The following is a 17,327-nucleotide window of genomic DNA, read 5'->3' as shown; positions in this document are numbered from 1 at the left end:
CTCACCAGCATCAATGAAGGGTCTGTCAGTGCAGGAAATCAAAGCGCTAATAAAGGGGGACAGAAAGTATAAACTTTAAAGACAAATTATTAATTACAGAAGGTTAAAAAAAAGAGTCGATTCAAAGAGAGGAGTCACAAAAGCATCACATAATAGAATTGTGGAGAAGCAAATGATGCTAAACTACATTAAATGGTAGACGGAATGAAGGCATTTGGAAGAAAAAAAGGCCAAGATCGATGGGTTATGAAGACAATAGAAAAACAAATGAGCTAAGCAACTGGAAAATGAAGCTGAAAATGGAGTTTAATCGATAATAAAACCAGTATCATTGACAGTCCGAAAGATCACACAGGAAACGGACATTGCTCAGAAATAACAGGAGGAGATGTGACAGGGAAAGGTGACAGAGTCATTCCAGCAGTTCCGGGGTGCAGAAGTTGTGAAGAAAGCGAGGGAGCGCGGGCAGGTGGTGCGGGTACAGGGGAGGAGACAAAGAGTCTGCGAGTGGTGCGGGAGAACAGTGTGACCGACACGGGTTAAAGTCGGGGAAATGAAATGAAAAGTTCCACTGGCTTCTGCCGCCACTTCGTGTCCTGACATCGCGGGGGAAAACGAGTAAACAACCACCGATCCCTCTCAACTGTGTGACTGAACATTCATGCAAAGTAAACCGGAAAAGGACCGAGATTTACATCAATTATATACATTTGATCATCGTTTCTCTCTGCAGCTGTTTCATTTTTGAAGTTGTCTTTGATGAGAAATCCAAAGACTGAAGCAACATGTTATAAACAAATGAAAAGTCATCACAATCAGTTTAATGAAGTGCACAGAATAGCAATTGATCATGTCAATAAAAATAAAACAATTAATTTTACATCAAGTGTGCTTTATTTCCTCCACAGGTATTCTGTTAAATAAAGCACCATATATATACTGCCAGGCCACAGCTAAAGAGGATTCTTTACAGAATCAAATTTCTTGTGGTTGTTTAGTATACAAGTAAACTTAATTTTGATAATAAGAACCACAGCGATCTGAGGCAATCTGCCTCTATTATAAGGTACAAAACTGGCACAGAGGACACCATATTATACACAGTAAAAATGCCATAAGTTTAAATTACATCATACAGGGCAAGGAGGCCCTGTTTTCCCAGACAGCCATATTAAATGAAAGCCACTACAGTGAACTCTTAATTACATAAAACATACCCATTATCTGATTGCCCTTTAAGAAAGTGTACGGTAGATGCAAAAGAAAAAAAAAAAAAGGAAAGAAAAAATCTTGGAGTTCTGCCTGACCAAGAATTAAGCATATAAATCTATCTTGCCATTCAAGCAGAGAGCACTGGACAAACTGAAGCACAAAACAGAAATAAGCAAAACTTATACAAACAGCATTTGGGGGGAAGAAAAAAAAAAAAAAAGAGACTTAAAAGACTTAAAAGCAGACATGCTCCATCTAATGTCAAGAAGCAGCTTGGTTTCCTTTTCCAGATATCCTTGTGACCACGTGAATCGTCGACTCAATGGTCCTACACAGGATGTCTAAAATGTCATGCTGCTGCATATGACTAAAAAGTCCTCTGGAATGGCCACAACTGATTGATAAACTAGTTTCAGGGTCCTGGGATGGTAAGGCTTGACCATCGCAGCTTCTCAAATCTGCAAGGTCAGATAAAACTGCCGAAATCGATGTGGAAGGAAACTCTGAGTCCTCCTCGGCTCCCATGGAATCCTTGGAAGTCTGCAGGTCTTTAAATTCTTTGCATTCTTCAAATTTACCATTTCCTGACTGCTCTTCCATGTGCTGTGACCGCGTCGCTAACATTATGTCTTCTGAAAATGAAGATGGAACCTCCATTCTGTACTCCTTGACAGAACTGTTCTCGGGGGAAGGAGGGTCTTGCTCAGTGCCCGGATCAATGATCGAAGAGTCCCGTGTCTCGTTATCTGAAGTGCTTGTTGGGGTCAACGCCTCGCGGGGTTCAGTTTTTATATCACTGATGCAGCTGTCTACAGTGTGCTCCTCGTCACTGCTGACCCGTCTTCTCTTCACAGGAGTGGCTCCTTCATCGTCTGGAAGAAAAAGGAGAGCTCACTTAGGGGAAGCACACCGTTTTCACGCCACGCGTCCCAGTAACAGGCCTTGCACGTTTGTATCCTTTGCCATATTAAACACAGCACTTTAATAAATACTTCTGTCCTTACAAAAAATTCATGTAATTGCCTAGAATTTTAGCTCCGTAATAAAACAGTATTTCTTGTGTAGGGTTGGGGATTGCAGCCAAGACACGGCCCGCCCTGCAGTGGCAAGGAAACAACGCGTTACGTTCATTTTGTGGAAGTTGGTAAAGCCTTATAGCTAGAGTGACACCATTAGAGAAGGCAAACCTTTAGTTTTTCTGTCTTTGGCTTCTTGCTCTTGTAAGGAGTTCCTCTGTTGTTGACAAGCTCTACATTTGTTTAAAAGCTCTTGTAAAGTTGGAATCAGGGCTGAATTGAGCTGTTTGGGAGTGTGCACTGAAAGCAGCAAGGCGAGTGCTCGGAGATCCTAAAATAGAGGAGCAAACAAACTTCACTACCCTCATTTCAAACTCGTATTTGATTAATCCTGCACCCGAAGAAATCCGTGCAATAAGCAGAGGCTTCAGCATGTTCTCAACATCCAAAAGATCAAATTCTAAATCCATTTACGCTACTGAAATCTCCCGCTCGCTACTGCTTTGCTGACCTTAACGCAGATCTGTCCTAAGCCGACGACAATCCTCTGCTGCTTGCTGCGGGGCGAAATCTTTTTGCCAGGTTAGAACATTTCTACCATTAACTCTACTGCACTCGGCTTGTTTTACAGCATCGTGTTGCTCAGACTGCTGCTCCGTAAATTTACGACTCCCTTGTTGGTAGGGGTTAAGTTAAGCTGCCTCCCACACTCTCACCAGAGCCCAGCTTGCCCGAAGTAGAGCCAACAATGCCCACGCCTCTTTAACGGGGCCCTGGCACACGGCACTCAAGAGTTACCGCCAAAAATAAGCTGCCTCTTAAATGATGCCGATACTCGAACGCTTAGAAAAGACTCACCCCATTTAAAGTCGAGCTTGCTTTGGAAATTTCAACTCTCTGGTTGCTGAAGTCAGATTCTAGGCTTTGATATTGATTTATTAGATTTGTAATTAGAGTATTGATTAAGTTGGCACAGTTTGCTTCAGAAAACACCTGCCCTTGGACCTGTGAAAAGAACATTTATTTTTGTTTTTAAACCACAAAAAAAATGGAACTGTGTGAAAACAGTATCCCAACCTGAAATAGCCTATAGACTGCATTTTTTGAAACAGAAACGATTGCTAAAAGACCACGTACCTTTAGAAGAAAATGGGTCAGAAAGGTGTATACAATGTTGTTGTTAAGAAAGGTCCTTTCATCCATCAGAATACATTTTATATATTCTGCAAAAACTGGATCTTCACAGAGGAGCTTTACACAGTTCTTTGACATGGCGGACTGGAGACAGAGACACAGAGAGAGAGAGAGAGAGAGAGGAGGGTGCAAAGTCACCACTGGAGCACGGCACCGCGGCTGCGCTTGTCTCGGCCGGACACCTCTAACCAGGCCCACTGATGGTCTCAATTCATATCCTGGACCATTCTTACTGACAGAAATATTTCAGGACTATCAGGCAGGGCGTACCTACGGTGTACCAGGAGCAAAGACAACGTGCCAGATTTTTATACTTGATTTATCAGGTTTTGTCAGATGACAGGTGACATAAGCAGAGGTATTTTCTATTCAAAATACTGTATTTTGAATGAGTGAACAATACCAATGAGCCACAATTTACGAGTTAGTCCCTGATTCACATTCACCGTGTTTTGCCTGTATTTCCATTCCGTTAGTTCTCAAACTCACTGACTCTTACCTGAGTCTGACAAAGCTCAGTCCAAAGTTTGGGGAACAGTGCAAGATGAAGCGGCAGACCTTCATATGCAACTAGGACGCCTGAAATTATATGAGAAAATAAGTCATTATTGTGTCAGAATTTCGTTGGAGATACTCACTTCCTGACAGAAGTAGTACCAAGGTGCCGTATCACTTTATAAGACCACATTCTAAGTGTTGTTTATAATCAGACCTATCGTCTGTGAAGTTTTTACAATCCCTTTAATAAATACACGTGTCCCTTCAGTATTTCAGCGAAATGTACAAAAACCAAAGAACTGGCTTTAGTTCTGGCTTTGTAATCAGGTTATTTTATTACTGTCTTACATTTTCAACTGGTCAGCTACAGCACTTAAAGGTTGTAACCATCTTTTTTTAAAAACAGCATGCAATTTTTAAAAGGTCATCTTGGTTATTAACCCAAGCACCATTGTGCCTAGACGATGAAAGAGTTCAGGGATACCCCGAACACGAGCAAACGCTCATGTTCCCAGCAGCTCGAGAGCTAACGCAACCTCCAGGAAATGTGAATAATGCTGGACTTACCGTCAGAAGAAGGGGACAAACAACAAGCCAGTGGGTGATTCAGGGGGTCAAAAGAACGTTCTACTATTACCACTCTTTGGGTAAGAGTAATTTTGTATGGTTTTATTTGTCTAGAAGTGATATTTAATCACAGTTAGCTAGCCGGCTTCTACCGGCAGAGAAAACAAGAAAACAAGGGGGTATTTTCATAGGTGGTTCATTCTGCTGAAGATATTTAACAATCAGAAGATGAATTTCTCTTGGAAGGAATCTACGTCTCTCCACTGGCTACAGAGGGAAATCTGGCTACGTGGCTCATTTTTAGGCAACTGAAGCAAGACAGCTGCCTGTCTGCGTGTGCACGCAGTAGCCATCTGTGTGACAGCCAGCTTTGTGCGTCTGCACCTACCACACCGGGTAACTCGGCCTGTCCTAGGGTCTGCGGTGGAAGACAAAATTTAAAAACCCCACAAAGTGCCTCTGGAGTAGCAGCTGGCCTCAGTGGGGCGATTCAAGGCAGGATGCTCTGCAGCCAGTCAGACAGAAAGCCACGGACACCTTGTGCCCACACCCAAAAAAGAGGTTTAGTGACGGGAAGAAACCCAAATACTGGTGGTATCTACTTGGCAGAGCTGAAACAAGTATCGGGTACAAACCACATGACTGAATGGTTATAAACTTAATTAAATGTTGTGATGGTTCCCAAAACTGTGGAGTAAAATAAAGCTGGATTGGTAAACAACAGAACTTGGGCCATCTGTGGCTGCCTACGTGGTCAGGTACGCTGCTGGGCAGAGCGTCAGGTCGTGCCATTGGCAGAGATGCTGAGGACTCAGAATCTGATCCAAAGCCATTTAAACTGCCAAACTCAAAAAAACCCCCCCCAAAACCCTTCAGTGAGTCCTGTATTAAAATCTAAATGTGCAAGGAGACCGAATTCTGACTGGTTACCTCTGCTCCTCTCTGGACAGGCCTGAAGTGTGACGGTCACGTAGGTAAGACGCTACTACATTATACATGTCGTACAGTTTTGGGGATAAAAATAATGTCCAGAACAACTAATGCAGCAAGTTTCACAAGCTCTGCTTTTTCTTAAAAATCCTGAATATAAAACTTAGTGGAGAAGCACTCACAGTTTGCACAGAAAAAAAAAAATCCTTAGGCTGTGTAACCTTCATACTTACTCATTTTAACTAAAGTTTCAGTGAACTTTTCACAGTTGATTGCAACTCGACATAGCAGATGGATGAACTGATGATAAGAAAAGAAGTAGTCTAGCAGCATACGATCGTAAACATCATCTTTGCCCTGAAGATTTAAGAGAGCTTCATTTAAACTACAGAAGCAACTGGACAGCAACCAAATTTCCCAAGCGTCTAAGCTTAACGTTACTGCACTTCTTGCCCTAAAATGCTTCATCGTACACTATGGAGAAACACGATGGGAATTTCCAGGTCTACCCCAGGCCAGCTGCATCTCCTCACCCAGCCCTTGGCAAGCACAGCTCGGAGGGCTGGCAAACGCGACTCCCCCACCAGTAACAACTTTTATTGTGCGATTCTGAATCGACAGACTGAGAAGATGCAAAGCTGTGCGAACACCACATCTTGAAGACGACAAGAAAACAACGCAGTAAGCTTAAATCATGTACAGATACCTAAATATATATACGCTACTGCGTTTTATATCATAACTTGTCAGTTACGATCTGTAGAAGTCAGAATTTTCTCAAGACTGAGCTTCACGAGCTTTCAAAAGCAGTATTTTCAGGAATGTCTCAAACCAAGTGACAAATATACGCCAAGGGTTTTGCGTGCCAATATTTGAATATACTTTGGATGTACACGCTTAAAATGGCACCAGCTTCTGCAGACCAGCTAGCCAAAGGAAATCTCCGACTCAAGCAAACAAATGCAATCTTATACAAAACGAATGAAAAATGAGCATGCAAAACCACACAGAAACGTAATTGTGGATGTGGTTTCAGAGGCTTAAAAATCTTCTGGTTCCTAATGTATATAAACTCGTTATAAAGTGTAAAATACCATGTCCTATAATACACCGACTTTTTAAGTTCAATCGTTCACATTATTTAGCGTCCCATCCATCACCTCTGGATACACGATGGAAAAAACCCACTACAGATCATTTCTCGACATTTTTTCAGAAACTTTGGTTACACAGTAAAATTTGATGGTGCACAAATCTACACAGCATCGTTTGGAAAGCTTTAAAAAAGAAGGGTTACTTACCCTACAGTAACCGTGCTTCTTCGAAATGTGTTGCCCACACAGATTCCCATCTACGTGCACATAGGCCCCATGTGCAGGAGATTGGATTCTTTCTGAATAGCAGTGTCCACTGGGGCTGTGCCTGCACCCAGTGTGTCCTTGCGACCACTGTACCTGAGGGCATAAGGGGTATGGCGGCTTCAACCACCACTCAATTCCTTCACCGATCAGAAGCCCCTGTGACAGGGCTCGGGGTTAGCACAGGAGCAGGACCACAGAATCTGTGTGGACAAAGCATCTTGAAGAACCACAGTTACTGTACAGCAAGTAACCAGTTTTCCTTCTTCAAATGATTGTCCATACATATTCCTTTTAGGGTGGGATTCACCTTACCTGACTTCAGCTATCTAAAATCTAGTCATTTCACTATTTCTTGCAGGCAGTGGATAGACAGACAGACTCCTCCCGAGGAAGAGCCACCTCACCCGGACTGGGGTGTCCAGGACAGGAAGGAGGGCAGCTATTCACCTCCTTCCCAGGGCAACCCCGTATCGCCATGAACCACAGAGCGAGCTGGGCGCTGACCTTTTAGATAGGCAAAGTGACGTGAGCTGAATCCCACCGCTGCTGCAACTGTGACCACGGGACGGGGCAAGTGACTACAAAGTAGCCCCACCGAGGTTGGCATCCCAGCAGGAAGTCCACAGAAGGGAAAATGGAAAGTGAAAGACTCAAGAGCCCTGTATGGTATCTCAGGTTCTGGTATTTCACCCAAACCAAGGGAAGATTATGCCTCAGTCCCAGCTGAATGGACTCGAATGAAACCTGGAGGATCCACTTAGCTGCCTGGTAATAAATCTTAACCGAGTTGGAAACCCATCTGGACAATCCCTGGGAGGTTCCTGAATTTTCTTTATAAATGCCACAAACAGATCGAAGATTATCAAAAAGTGCGCTATGGGTTTTTTTCTTAATACAAGGCTCAAACCCTTATCACGTCTGGAATATGAGGCTGTGTATCACCACAGGCAGGGAAATGGTGCTTCGGGAGTGCACATCTAGAATGGAGTATATGAGGACAACACATCTTGAAGAAGAATTACGCTTTGTTTACAAAGAAAATGTAAACGCATTACCCTACTGGCGTCTTATAATACTCTCACAAAAAACGGGAAAACAATAGAGAAACAGCTATTTACAGAAGACCGTACGTTCACGTACCTTGCTGGCTTCCACCATGGTAGGCAAGAGGCACATGTTAAGTTCTGGACGCGGAGGACGAATATTGCTTTTTCCCCCTATTAATTTCAAATTTTCACGACATGGAAAATAAGGTCCAAGAGACACTGTAGTATAAGTTAGGATAAAATAGGGATATATTAAAAAGGTCAATATTTGCCGTCAGCAAGGAACACGATAGAGTAATAATAGCGTAAGAGAACTTCAAAATACAATCACTGAAATACCTACTTGGGATATTACTGTGGTGGTATGTACAATGATTGTGCTGTAGAAATGGAACCAGAGTATGTAGGAAATCATGAGGACTTAAAAGTACAAGCTCCTTGAGGACATCTACAAACAAAAAGTTGTTTTTGCTATTACATATTGTTATTTCTTAACAGCAAACAAGTTTATTTAAGGCTCATGCATTTGCAACCTCTCTTTCATGCTGCTTTTCCTGAACTCGGTGTGCACCGTGGAGGGAGGCTCTACTGTGAATAGCACGTAAAGGGAACGCCCCTGAACCAGCCAAGATTCCCTTCACCTCTGCCACTGGGAGAAAACCTGCTCAGTGGTAGATCAACCACCAGCGAGAGGCGTGCCAGCTTGTAGAAAGTGGAAGCTCAGTAAAATTACCCTTTTTCCTTCTTCTTAAACATAGCGAGTTTGATGCCTGGAAAATGTCAACCAGCAGCAGTCAGGAGGACAATGAGAAAGGCACTCAAAATAAGGGGAAAATGCACACAAATCACAGCACAAAAGGTCATTTGGGCACAGGTTTAGACCTTCATCAGCATGCATAAAGATGCAGATTATATCTATTAAATAATATTTAAAAGCCTAAACTAGAAAAAAACCTAGACCTTTTTGAAGAAGGTTTTCTAAGGCAAAAGAGACACTTACATATAATGTCTGCATCTACAGTTTAAAAAAGCAAATCCATTCCATTCTACAAGCTATTTCAGCTTTACCTTTATTATTACACCCTCCAGAAATGGATCATAACAATGAACACTAAAAGCTGTTATTCAGCCTAACTGGGTCACCATGCACCCTTCTGAGGGGAGCGTTAGTATTTCAATTTTAATGTAAGATTTGGGATTTGATTCTAAACTGACTGACGCCTGTATTCTGGAGTTAGTCCTTAAACACGCCCCTTCCCTTATCAGGTAGCAAACTGCTCTCCCAAAATGCAGGCTGACTTTCTGTGCACACAGTCTGCATGCCTAGGGAAGTGGAAACATAATTTTAACCTGACGAAACCAGAATGATTTAGAATAGGACCAACGGCACTATCAATGTATCGACAGTATTAACATAAACAATCCCAACCTACAGAGTATCTACTAAGCACGTGCGCTTGCAAAACTGGAATTTCAATTTCCAAGCAGGTGACTGCCTAGAACAGGTCCTTCCTGACTGCAGTTACACTACAACAACTTACCAATACAAGCGTTTCTAAGTTCTGGAGGACTATAGGAATTTAGCAGAGTTAAGAGCTTATGGGCAAATTCAATTCGCTCCTGCCACTGGATGAGAGCTTGCTTCACATCTGCAAATGCAAAAACCACAGAAATCTCTTCAGTTCGTTTCTCAAAAGCTCATTAAATAAAGCACAGAGTTTTACTGCTGAAGAATCTCATTTTCCTCTAGCCTGATTATCATCAATCTAGAAATCTATCAAATCTCCCCAGTCTATTGCTATTACATTTACTTAATCTAGTTTCATATTATGTCAATAAATAATTTAATAAGTAACAATTTACTAACTGTTAATAATCATCTCTCCTACTGTATGGGAAATTTTTAAACACAGTTAATGAGCAAGATAAAATACTAGGTTTCGGGTCCTGAAAATTAATTAACAGGCCACAGGCATAATCCTTTGAAGAGTTATAACCAAACCTTTTCTTTGAAGGTAGGGACGTGTCGATTTAAGAACCGAAAGGAAAATAGACAGAAGTTCTACCAGGTCTCCAGTCACATGGCAAGCTGTGGCCTCGTGGTACATCATGTGCAACGTGTTAAAGGACTGTAAAGAAAAAAATGCCAAAACTTTATGTTGCCAAATTAACATCCTTGTTATCATGTCTGTTTCTATCCTACAGATACTGCTTTTACATTTGTTTTAAACTCAAACAAGATGGATCAAAATACACTGTGGTAGATGTAATGACGAAATCACTCAAAGGTAACAACCTTTAAAAAGAAAATATATCTGTATAGAAAATCAGTGTATTTACAAATAGATTCTTAAAGGAAAAAAAAACAAAGGGGGGGCAGGGGGGAAAGGGTCAGAAAGAGAGAAGGAAAGAGAGAGAAGAAATGAACGACCAGGTATCCTCTGTAATTGCTGACCCCGACATCCAGTTTTGGTACCAGTGAACACCAGGTAGTCTTGTACGGAGGGAGGGGGTAATCTGAAACCCGCCTTTGGTCGAAAGGCTGATTTTTGTTCTTCTCACCTAACCCAAAAACTGGAGTCATATTAAATTTTTGTCATGCACATGCCAGAGGGGAACGGAATTTGTAACATTTATTGTAACATTAACCCCTCTGCAAGTAGTTACCACCCACCTCAGCTCAAGAAACAAGCATTTTTGTGAGCACATCCAATACAGCTTATAGAGAGAGGCGTTTAAAAACTGCCTCAATTTGTTTTCAAGGTAAAAGCTTTCTATTCATGGCTCAAAATAATTACAGAGTTTTCACACAATTATCTAAAAGCCAAAAAGCAAAGCATAATTTTAGACACGGTATTTTTATATACCTGTAACCCCAATCTTTCTGCTCCAACATACATCTCACGGTATTAGAGATGCATAAAGATGGATGTGGGTATGTGAATTTGGGGAAAAACCGAAAGGTTAATATAGATGCTAGTCATTTTTCAAACTGCTCTTTAAGGACATATGCTATATGATTGTACATCAGATGAATTACTTCTGCTTTTATAACCAATAAACCTTCTGGGCATCTGTGATTTATAGAAAAACTGGGAAGGAAAAGCAACTCATTTCCAAACTGCAAAAATCCTAGCACAAGATGTAAGAAAAGTTATTTCACCTGCTGGGATATTTTAAAGATAGAGAAACAGTAATTTCATTCCCTATAATGCAAAATTGTGATATGCCGTTTTCATATTATCCTGAAGATAAAAGATACGCGACCAACCCTGCCAAGTGAGGAACTTTTCTGGACGTGACAACCCCTCGATGCAGTATTCTTCACCATGCAAAACACTTCCAGAGAACAAGGGAAAATACAAGGCCTGGTAATTTCAAGCTGTAAAGCAGCAGCAGTTTTATCTAATTTCCAGTACCTTTTTACATAGATAAATTGCACCTTATATTACACATTCTTTATAAACTTATCTATTGTTAATATGGAGCAGGGTTAACTAAGCTGTTCTTTTTTTTATATGTATGTATATATCTTAGTTTACTTATGAGTTTCATGTATTAAACTTACAGCTCAGTTCCTAACTTTTTAGCCCAAGTTTACTGAATACAGGCATTTTCAAGACGAAGAGGAACACATATTCTGGAGTAATTAACTGCAGTTAATTAATTAATCAATAGGCTCACATTTAGACAAGCTCCTGAATACTCAATTTTCAAACAGCACTGCAGTGTCTTCATTTTAATTTTTCTAACTGATTTTGTAATTCCAGCTTTTTTTAATCACACTTTTTCCCAGGAAATACAAACTAGTGACATAAAAAAAAGTTAAGAGGATTTTTTATATAAAAAGCGGGATTGGAATCAACCTCAGAGCATCATCTAGTCCCATCCATGCGCCTTAAGGCAGTATAAATATCATCTTTATATCCTTGATGTTTGCTCAAAGTCCTCCTGACGACTTCCAAATCCCATTTACTGTGCAGCTACAACTACCTCCTATTCACTTGTCTTGCACCGTGGATTTTTAGCAGTTTATTATCTCTCCCTGAATACACCATTATACATATGCCAAGAATGAACTGCATCTCATTTTTACACTTTCTCCAACATATCCAGACAATCTTGATTTTTATTCTTGTTCTCAAAAGGATCTAGTGTCCTTCCCCATTTTGCATTGCCAGTATATTTAATAAATACACATTCTCATCCCTCAACTCAATAATGGAAGTGTTGAATAGAACCCAAGACCCATCTTAAGAAAAAAAAAAAAAAAAAAAAAAAAAAAAAAAAGAGATAAACACTGGATGCGCCCTTTTCCAGTCTATTGGTATCTCACCCATCTTAAAAAAGTAGCCAGTAACTTTTCAGAGGTTTTTCAGCAATGTCTTTTAGGCTTTTCCTACGTTACTGCAGGACAGTATGAGTGGATCTGCAGAGTGAAACCGCTGGTGGGCAGGGGCTTGACATGCAAACTGTACCCACTTCAGGGCTGTGCTATTTCTTCTTTTTTTCCTATTTTGAACTCCCTCTGGTCTGGTCTCATGGACCAAATACCCATTTACAACTGGAATACACTACATACGCTCCAGAAATGCATTTTAGGTTTAGTTTCATCAAAAAGATATCTAGTTTGTGTGCTCTTAGACAACTCCTTGCTAACAAAAGCACAATAGGTAGGAAAGCTCGGGAGAATTGCCTCAGAGGTGCCTCAAAGAAGCATTCAGAAATATTAATCACAATTGCACCTGAGCATCCTTTAAGTTATTTCTGTACTTTAACCTGTTGCCTTAACCCTTCTTATGTAGTAATAATTGTGTGCCTGTGCTCAGCCATTCACTCACAGTTGATCTGTAATAAAGAGAATGACACAAAAAAAGCACAAACTTGCTCCCTCTCAACATCACCTGTTGGTGGCTTTCCCTCCGTCTTGAGAAGCAGGCAAACATTTGCCTCATCTTCTTTTCACTACTAAAGAAATCTTATTAAAGACGACAGGGGAAACAGCTACGTGACGGAAGCCAAGACTGATTTCTTACCACTCACGACATCTCTTGCTGCTTGCAACTTTCTCAGTAGACCTGATCTGCTCCCCATTATGAACCTCAGAGCAATTTTACCTACCCTTGATATAGAAGACACATCACCCTTCTATTTCTTGCTCATCTTTCCTATTTAAGCTACAGCCTTCTATACTTATCCTACCAAACCACTGTTATCAACTAACCTGGTATCTTTCTCCTCTATTAAGATTTGTATTGCCTCAAATTTACTCACTTAACATCCTACATCAGTGTTTAGACAAACAAAATATCTGGCAAATCTTTTTTTGTCCTTCCTATGATCCTTAAGATTTTAAGGTTTTACATGTACACCGGTGCTTAATCAACATATTTCATAGGATACCATATTAACACAATTTAAAGCAAACACAGTGTCAGGAAGGAAGGGATGACTTCATGAGAAAGTGAGGTGTTTATTATAATTAAATGACAAAGTATTTACCTCAGTCATCAGAATCAATCCTCTATTAAACACAACAAGAAGTCTGTCTTCATCAGATTCTAATAATATTCTGAAGGCACTAGGAAAAAAATCCAAACATTGAGAACACTGAAAATTACATATCATCTTTTCATAATTCATACAAATGCTTAAAATTGTTATGCTCATGCTATATTTTGGAAAATAATCACAGAAGAATAAAGAAACCCCAAAAGAACGTAATTCTTCTCTTCATTTTTTCCCTCCACTTTTTCATTTAAAAATGCCTCTGATGTCAAACTTCCTTTATGTCAACTTTATGTTATCAAAAGTAATTTATAAACAACCTTTACAGAAATATTTCCCAAATAATGTCTGTGAAAACGCTGAAAAATGAGGAAAAGAATGTACTTCAAAAGACAGAAGTTTATGCTTGTCAAATGATACATTTAAATAGGTTCAAGTTAAGCCTGTTTGGACTTTTAAATGTAGAAAAACATTCCTATCAAAGTATTTTATGTTTACAGTAGAACAGAAAATAAAGGATTAGGCTAATGAACGGTTCCTCTCAATACAACAATTCTTCCAGAGCGTTTGGGAAACCCTGGTTGTGCTCTGTGACAGGTGAGTGTACGTAATCCCCCCAGGTAACACAGGCCTTGCTGCCTTTTCACAAGAACGTTTCCATGCACCAAAGAGTTGCATTTAAAACCTCAACACCTGACCTACATATACAGGCAATTTATAGTTACACTGAAAATACCCAAGCAACAGTTTCAGATGGACTACTAAGACCAGAAATGAAAAACTATTTGAAGATACGATACTGTAAAACTCCACCCCACAGACACAATTTCTAAAACACATTTCTGCCCCAAAACAACAAATGTCAACAACAGCAGCTGAAATTACTGCTTTGCCTATCCAGACTAATCATGGTAGGCTGAGAAAGGAATTTCAGTTTAAATGCTGAATTAGAATGTTGATTTATTTGGGTTTAGCTTTTTCCCCCAAGGGCTCTACTGATGCAATTTTATCACAGTGTTTCTTTCTGAATCCTAAAAATATATATCTTGGTTTACACCTGTTTATTGTTAAATATTTGCTCAGTTTCTGAATTTTCAGCCGATAACATTCTAAAATAAATTGTATTCACAAACAATGGATTTTGGGCAAAAAAGTTACCATTGTAACTTTCTGTTTGCTTACTTCTGCGTAAAAGTATCCCCAGAACTTTTTCATCAAACAGAATATCGAAATAACAACACTTAATTTTTATCGTCCTTCATATTTGAAAAATAAAGTTCTTATTCAAACAGGATTAAATTATTACACTAACTTTGCTACTAACGTACCTTATTAAAGTAGTCCAACAAGACCGTCCGTCCAAGCAGCGCAGGTAACAGCTTATGGTTGTTTTCTTAAATTGCTTTATGTCTTCTATTTCTTCCTCTCTCATGTCTGGTCTCTGAGCTACAAACAGTTGCATGAGGTTAAACAGCTCTTCTACTGCCTAAAACACACAAAAATATTAGGTTAGAGTAACCTCTCGCAGTATGTTACAACTCATATCCTATTTGTATTACTTACTGTGTATTACTTCTACCAAGTAACACATAGAACAAACATGGTAAGTAAATTTAGATGGGAATACATTTTTAAGCATTACAACAAAGTTATAAAATCAGCAGAGAACATTTTAACCTTAAATAATTAAAACTAAACTGTTCTTAAAGACTAAAATTTTGACACAGAAATTGTGGGTATTTCTTATCTGTCTTGAACGTAGTTTGCTTTTAGCCTTCACTATTTACTGTGTGGATAAGGACAGAGATATTTGAGACAACCCTTCTAAAACCTTAAATGGATGTTTCGATGCTTCCTAACAGCACGGCTCACGGCCACATATATACATACAGATAAAAAAGAATCTGACATCCTGATCCATGTAACCAAACTTCTCGGCTTTCCTTAAGGAATGCAGGGGGCTACCTACACGGTGCATGGGTATGTGCATTTGCTGATGATAATATTATATTCTAAGCAACAGAATTCAGAAAGCTGCTTATGTTAAAACTCGACGGAGTCCCACATGCATGGGAAACACTGAACACAGCGGAGTAACTGAAGTCTCTTGCAAGGCAGACTGAGACTTCCGAGGGGAGATGCAAACAGTGAAAGCAGCAGGAACACTCCCAGGACTGGCAGAGTATAAGTTTACTCCGCGAGCTGAACTAGACACAAGTTCAACACAGAAGGTTCCATTCTCCTCTACATAGTGGAGAAAGTCTTGGTATTCTTTCCGTCCTTGAACACCTATAAAGGACCTCAAAGCAATACTCACTGAGTAATCATACAAAAATGCGTATTTTGCCTCTTAAAGGCTTTGTAAGCCTGTTTTTTCACCGTTACACGTGGACTATTTTAACTAGTAGCTACTCTGTATGGCAGGTGTCATAACGTTGTGGAGACAGGGCAACTCCCAGTGTACCACTGTTTTTGCAGAAGGTACACAAGCGTTTCCGAGGTGATCACCTGGCCATTCTCTGTTTGAATGCAACAGGCTGAACCGTGGCCCTGTTCCAGAAACTGAAAGCGAAGAAGAAACTCACTGGGAATTCCTCCCACTTAGTGTGTTAGAATGCAACGCGCCCTTGAGAGTGCCATTAAAGGCGACTCCTTGTTTCTTACAACTAGACTGGTGTACAGAATATTGAAGAACAGTAGAAATGCCAGTGTCTGCTTCCAGAGAAAATACCATCTGCCTGCCAACTGCTACACTGCGAAGAAGAAAATCCAGAACAATCCTCCCACAAAGGACAGTAATTGGATCTAAACACATTATTAATTACTTACAGCAGGAAATCAAAATATAATACTTTCACCACTGGGTATGTTAAATAAGTCTTTTCATCTTTCATGAAAAGAGACTTTCAGTAAGAGGGGAACTACTAACAATGAAATAGTGGTTTCTGGTATGAATCTACTTACTCCTGGGTACTGACTGGCATGTGGCGTGAGATTCTTAAAGGCCCACTGGATATTCTGGTGAGAAGCCAACTGCCTGGTGAAGGCGGGGGACTGCTCGCAGCAGAGGCGCAGGATGCCGTAGTAGGCAGGCAGCATCCCGCGGTTGAAGAGCACCACATCCTGATCGTCGTGGTCTGCGAGGATGTAATTGAAGGCAATGTTCTTCGTCACCACGGGATTCTGTACAATAAGGCGTACGTTCTCCGGACAGTCGACACACACGTTATACCAAAACGACAGCAAAGCCTGTTTGTTGTGGTTGGTGGCTATCGCCGGCTCAGAAAGCTTAGGCTGGAAAAGGTTCCATAAGTCCATGAAGTAAGTAGAAAACATGAGTTTCTCAGTTTTTGAGATCAAACAGTATGTCATGAAACTGAAGTAGGGCACAAGTTTTGTAGTGCCGTGAACAGCAGCATCAACATATAGCTTTGCTCTTGAAAGAAGGCCGAGAAGCACGTTGTAGACTTGATGAAGAACTACCGTGGTATCTGGACTGAGAGGCAGATCGCGTGTAGGGATGTGCAAGGAGCGGGTCGATCGGAACATCTGACGGAAGGAATTGCTTGGAATAAGCGACACCAAGAGATAGGCTGCAGCTTCAAATAAAAACAGATTTGTTACACCTTTGGAAAAGACATACATGCTTAACAGCCATTTAAACAGAAATTAAATTACACTGTATGTTCCATTTATAGATCTCAAACCATTTTACAGAATACATATATTCACACTAGAGATAAAAAAAAAAATCAGAGTGGATAAGACTAGCACAAAGCATGGTAAAAAAAATCAGAGTGGATAAGACTAGCACAAAGCATGGTAAAAGTGGTGCTGACATTTGCTTTCAGGCCTTGTCACTCTATAGTCCTGTCTGCTGCTTGGTTCTAGCTGTTCTAACACAATGCATCCCATCACAGAAATTAAAAAAATAGATTTTCTTTTTCTATGACTAAACTGTCCACTGTTTTATCAAGACGTCTTCAGAGATGTTT

At 40.3% G+C, this 17,327-nt stretch overlaps 1 protein-coding gene across 16 annotated transcripts in view; it reads right to left on the bottom strand.

The window, feature by feature from the left end:
- The window catches only part of USP34 (ubiquitin specific peptidase 34), a 145,979-nt gene that overhangs the window by 4,484 nt on the left and 124,168 nt on the right, over positions 1-17,327 (bottom strand). For 11 of the 16 annotated variants that reach the window (XM_074864438.1, XM_074864439.1, XM_074864441.1 and 8 more), the window contains 14 exons: positions 16,297-16,931; positions 14,661-14,818; positions 13,327-13,405; positions 9,827-9,953; positions 9,366-9,473; positions 8,168-8,272; positions 7,919-8,043; positions 6,719-6,871; positions 5,651-5,774; positions 3,922-4,001; positions 3,366-3,506; positions 3,087-3,233; positions 2,400-2,559; positions 6-2,084 (listed from right to left, as the gene is read on the bottom strand). In XM_074864438.1, the coding sequence (XP_074720539.1) occupies positions 1,474-2,084; positions 2,400-2,559; positions 3,087-3,233; positions 3,366-3,506; positions 3,922-4,001; positions 5,651-5,774; positions 6,719-6,871; positions 7,919-8,043; positions 8,168-8,272; positions 9,366-9,473; positions 9,827-9,953; positions 13,327-13,405; positions 14,661-14,818; positions 16,297-16,931 (2,753 nt within the window). In that variant the 3' untranslated portion in view covers positions 6-1,473. The remainder of the gene's footprint in view (positions 1-5; positions 2,085-2,399; positions 2,560-3,086; positions 3,234-3,365; positions 3,507-3,921; positions 4,002-5,650; positions 5,775-6,718; positions 6,872-7,918; positions 8,044-8,167; positions 8,273-9,365; positions 9,474-9,826; positions 9,954-13,326; positions 13,406-14,660; positions 14,819-16,296; positions 16,932-17,327) is intronic. The other 5 variants (XM_074864447.1, XM_074864449.1, XM_074864450.1 and 2 more) reach the window with 5 other exon arrangements.

The sequence above is a fragment of the Strix uralensis genome, chromosome 3 (assembly GCF_047716275.1).
Source record: "Strix uralensis isolate ZFMK-TIS-50842 chromosome 3, bStrUra1, whole genome shotgun sequence".
In the NCBI taxonomy this organism is placed as follows: Eukaryota; Metazoa; Chordata; class Aves; order Strigiformes; family Strigidae; genus Strix; species Strix uralensis.
The sequence above is the reverse complement of the archived record's forward strand: the minus strand, read 5'-3'. Positions and strand labels throughout refer to the sequence as shown.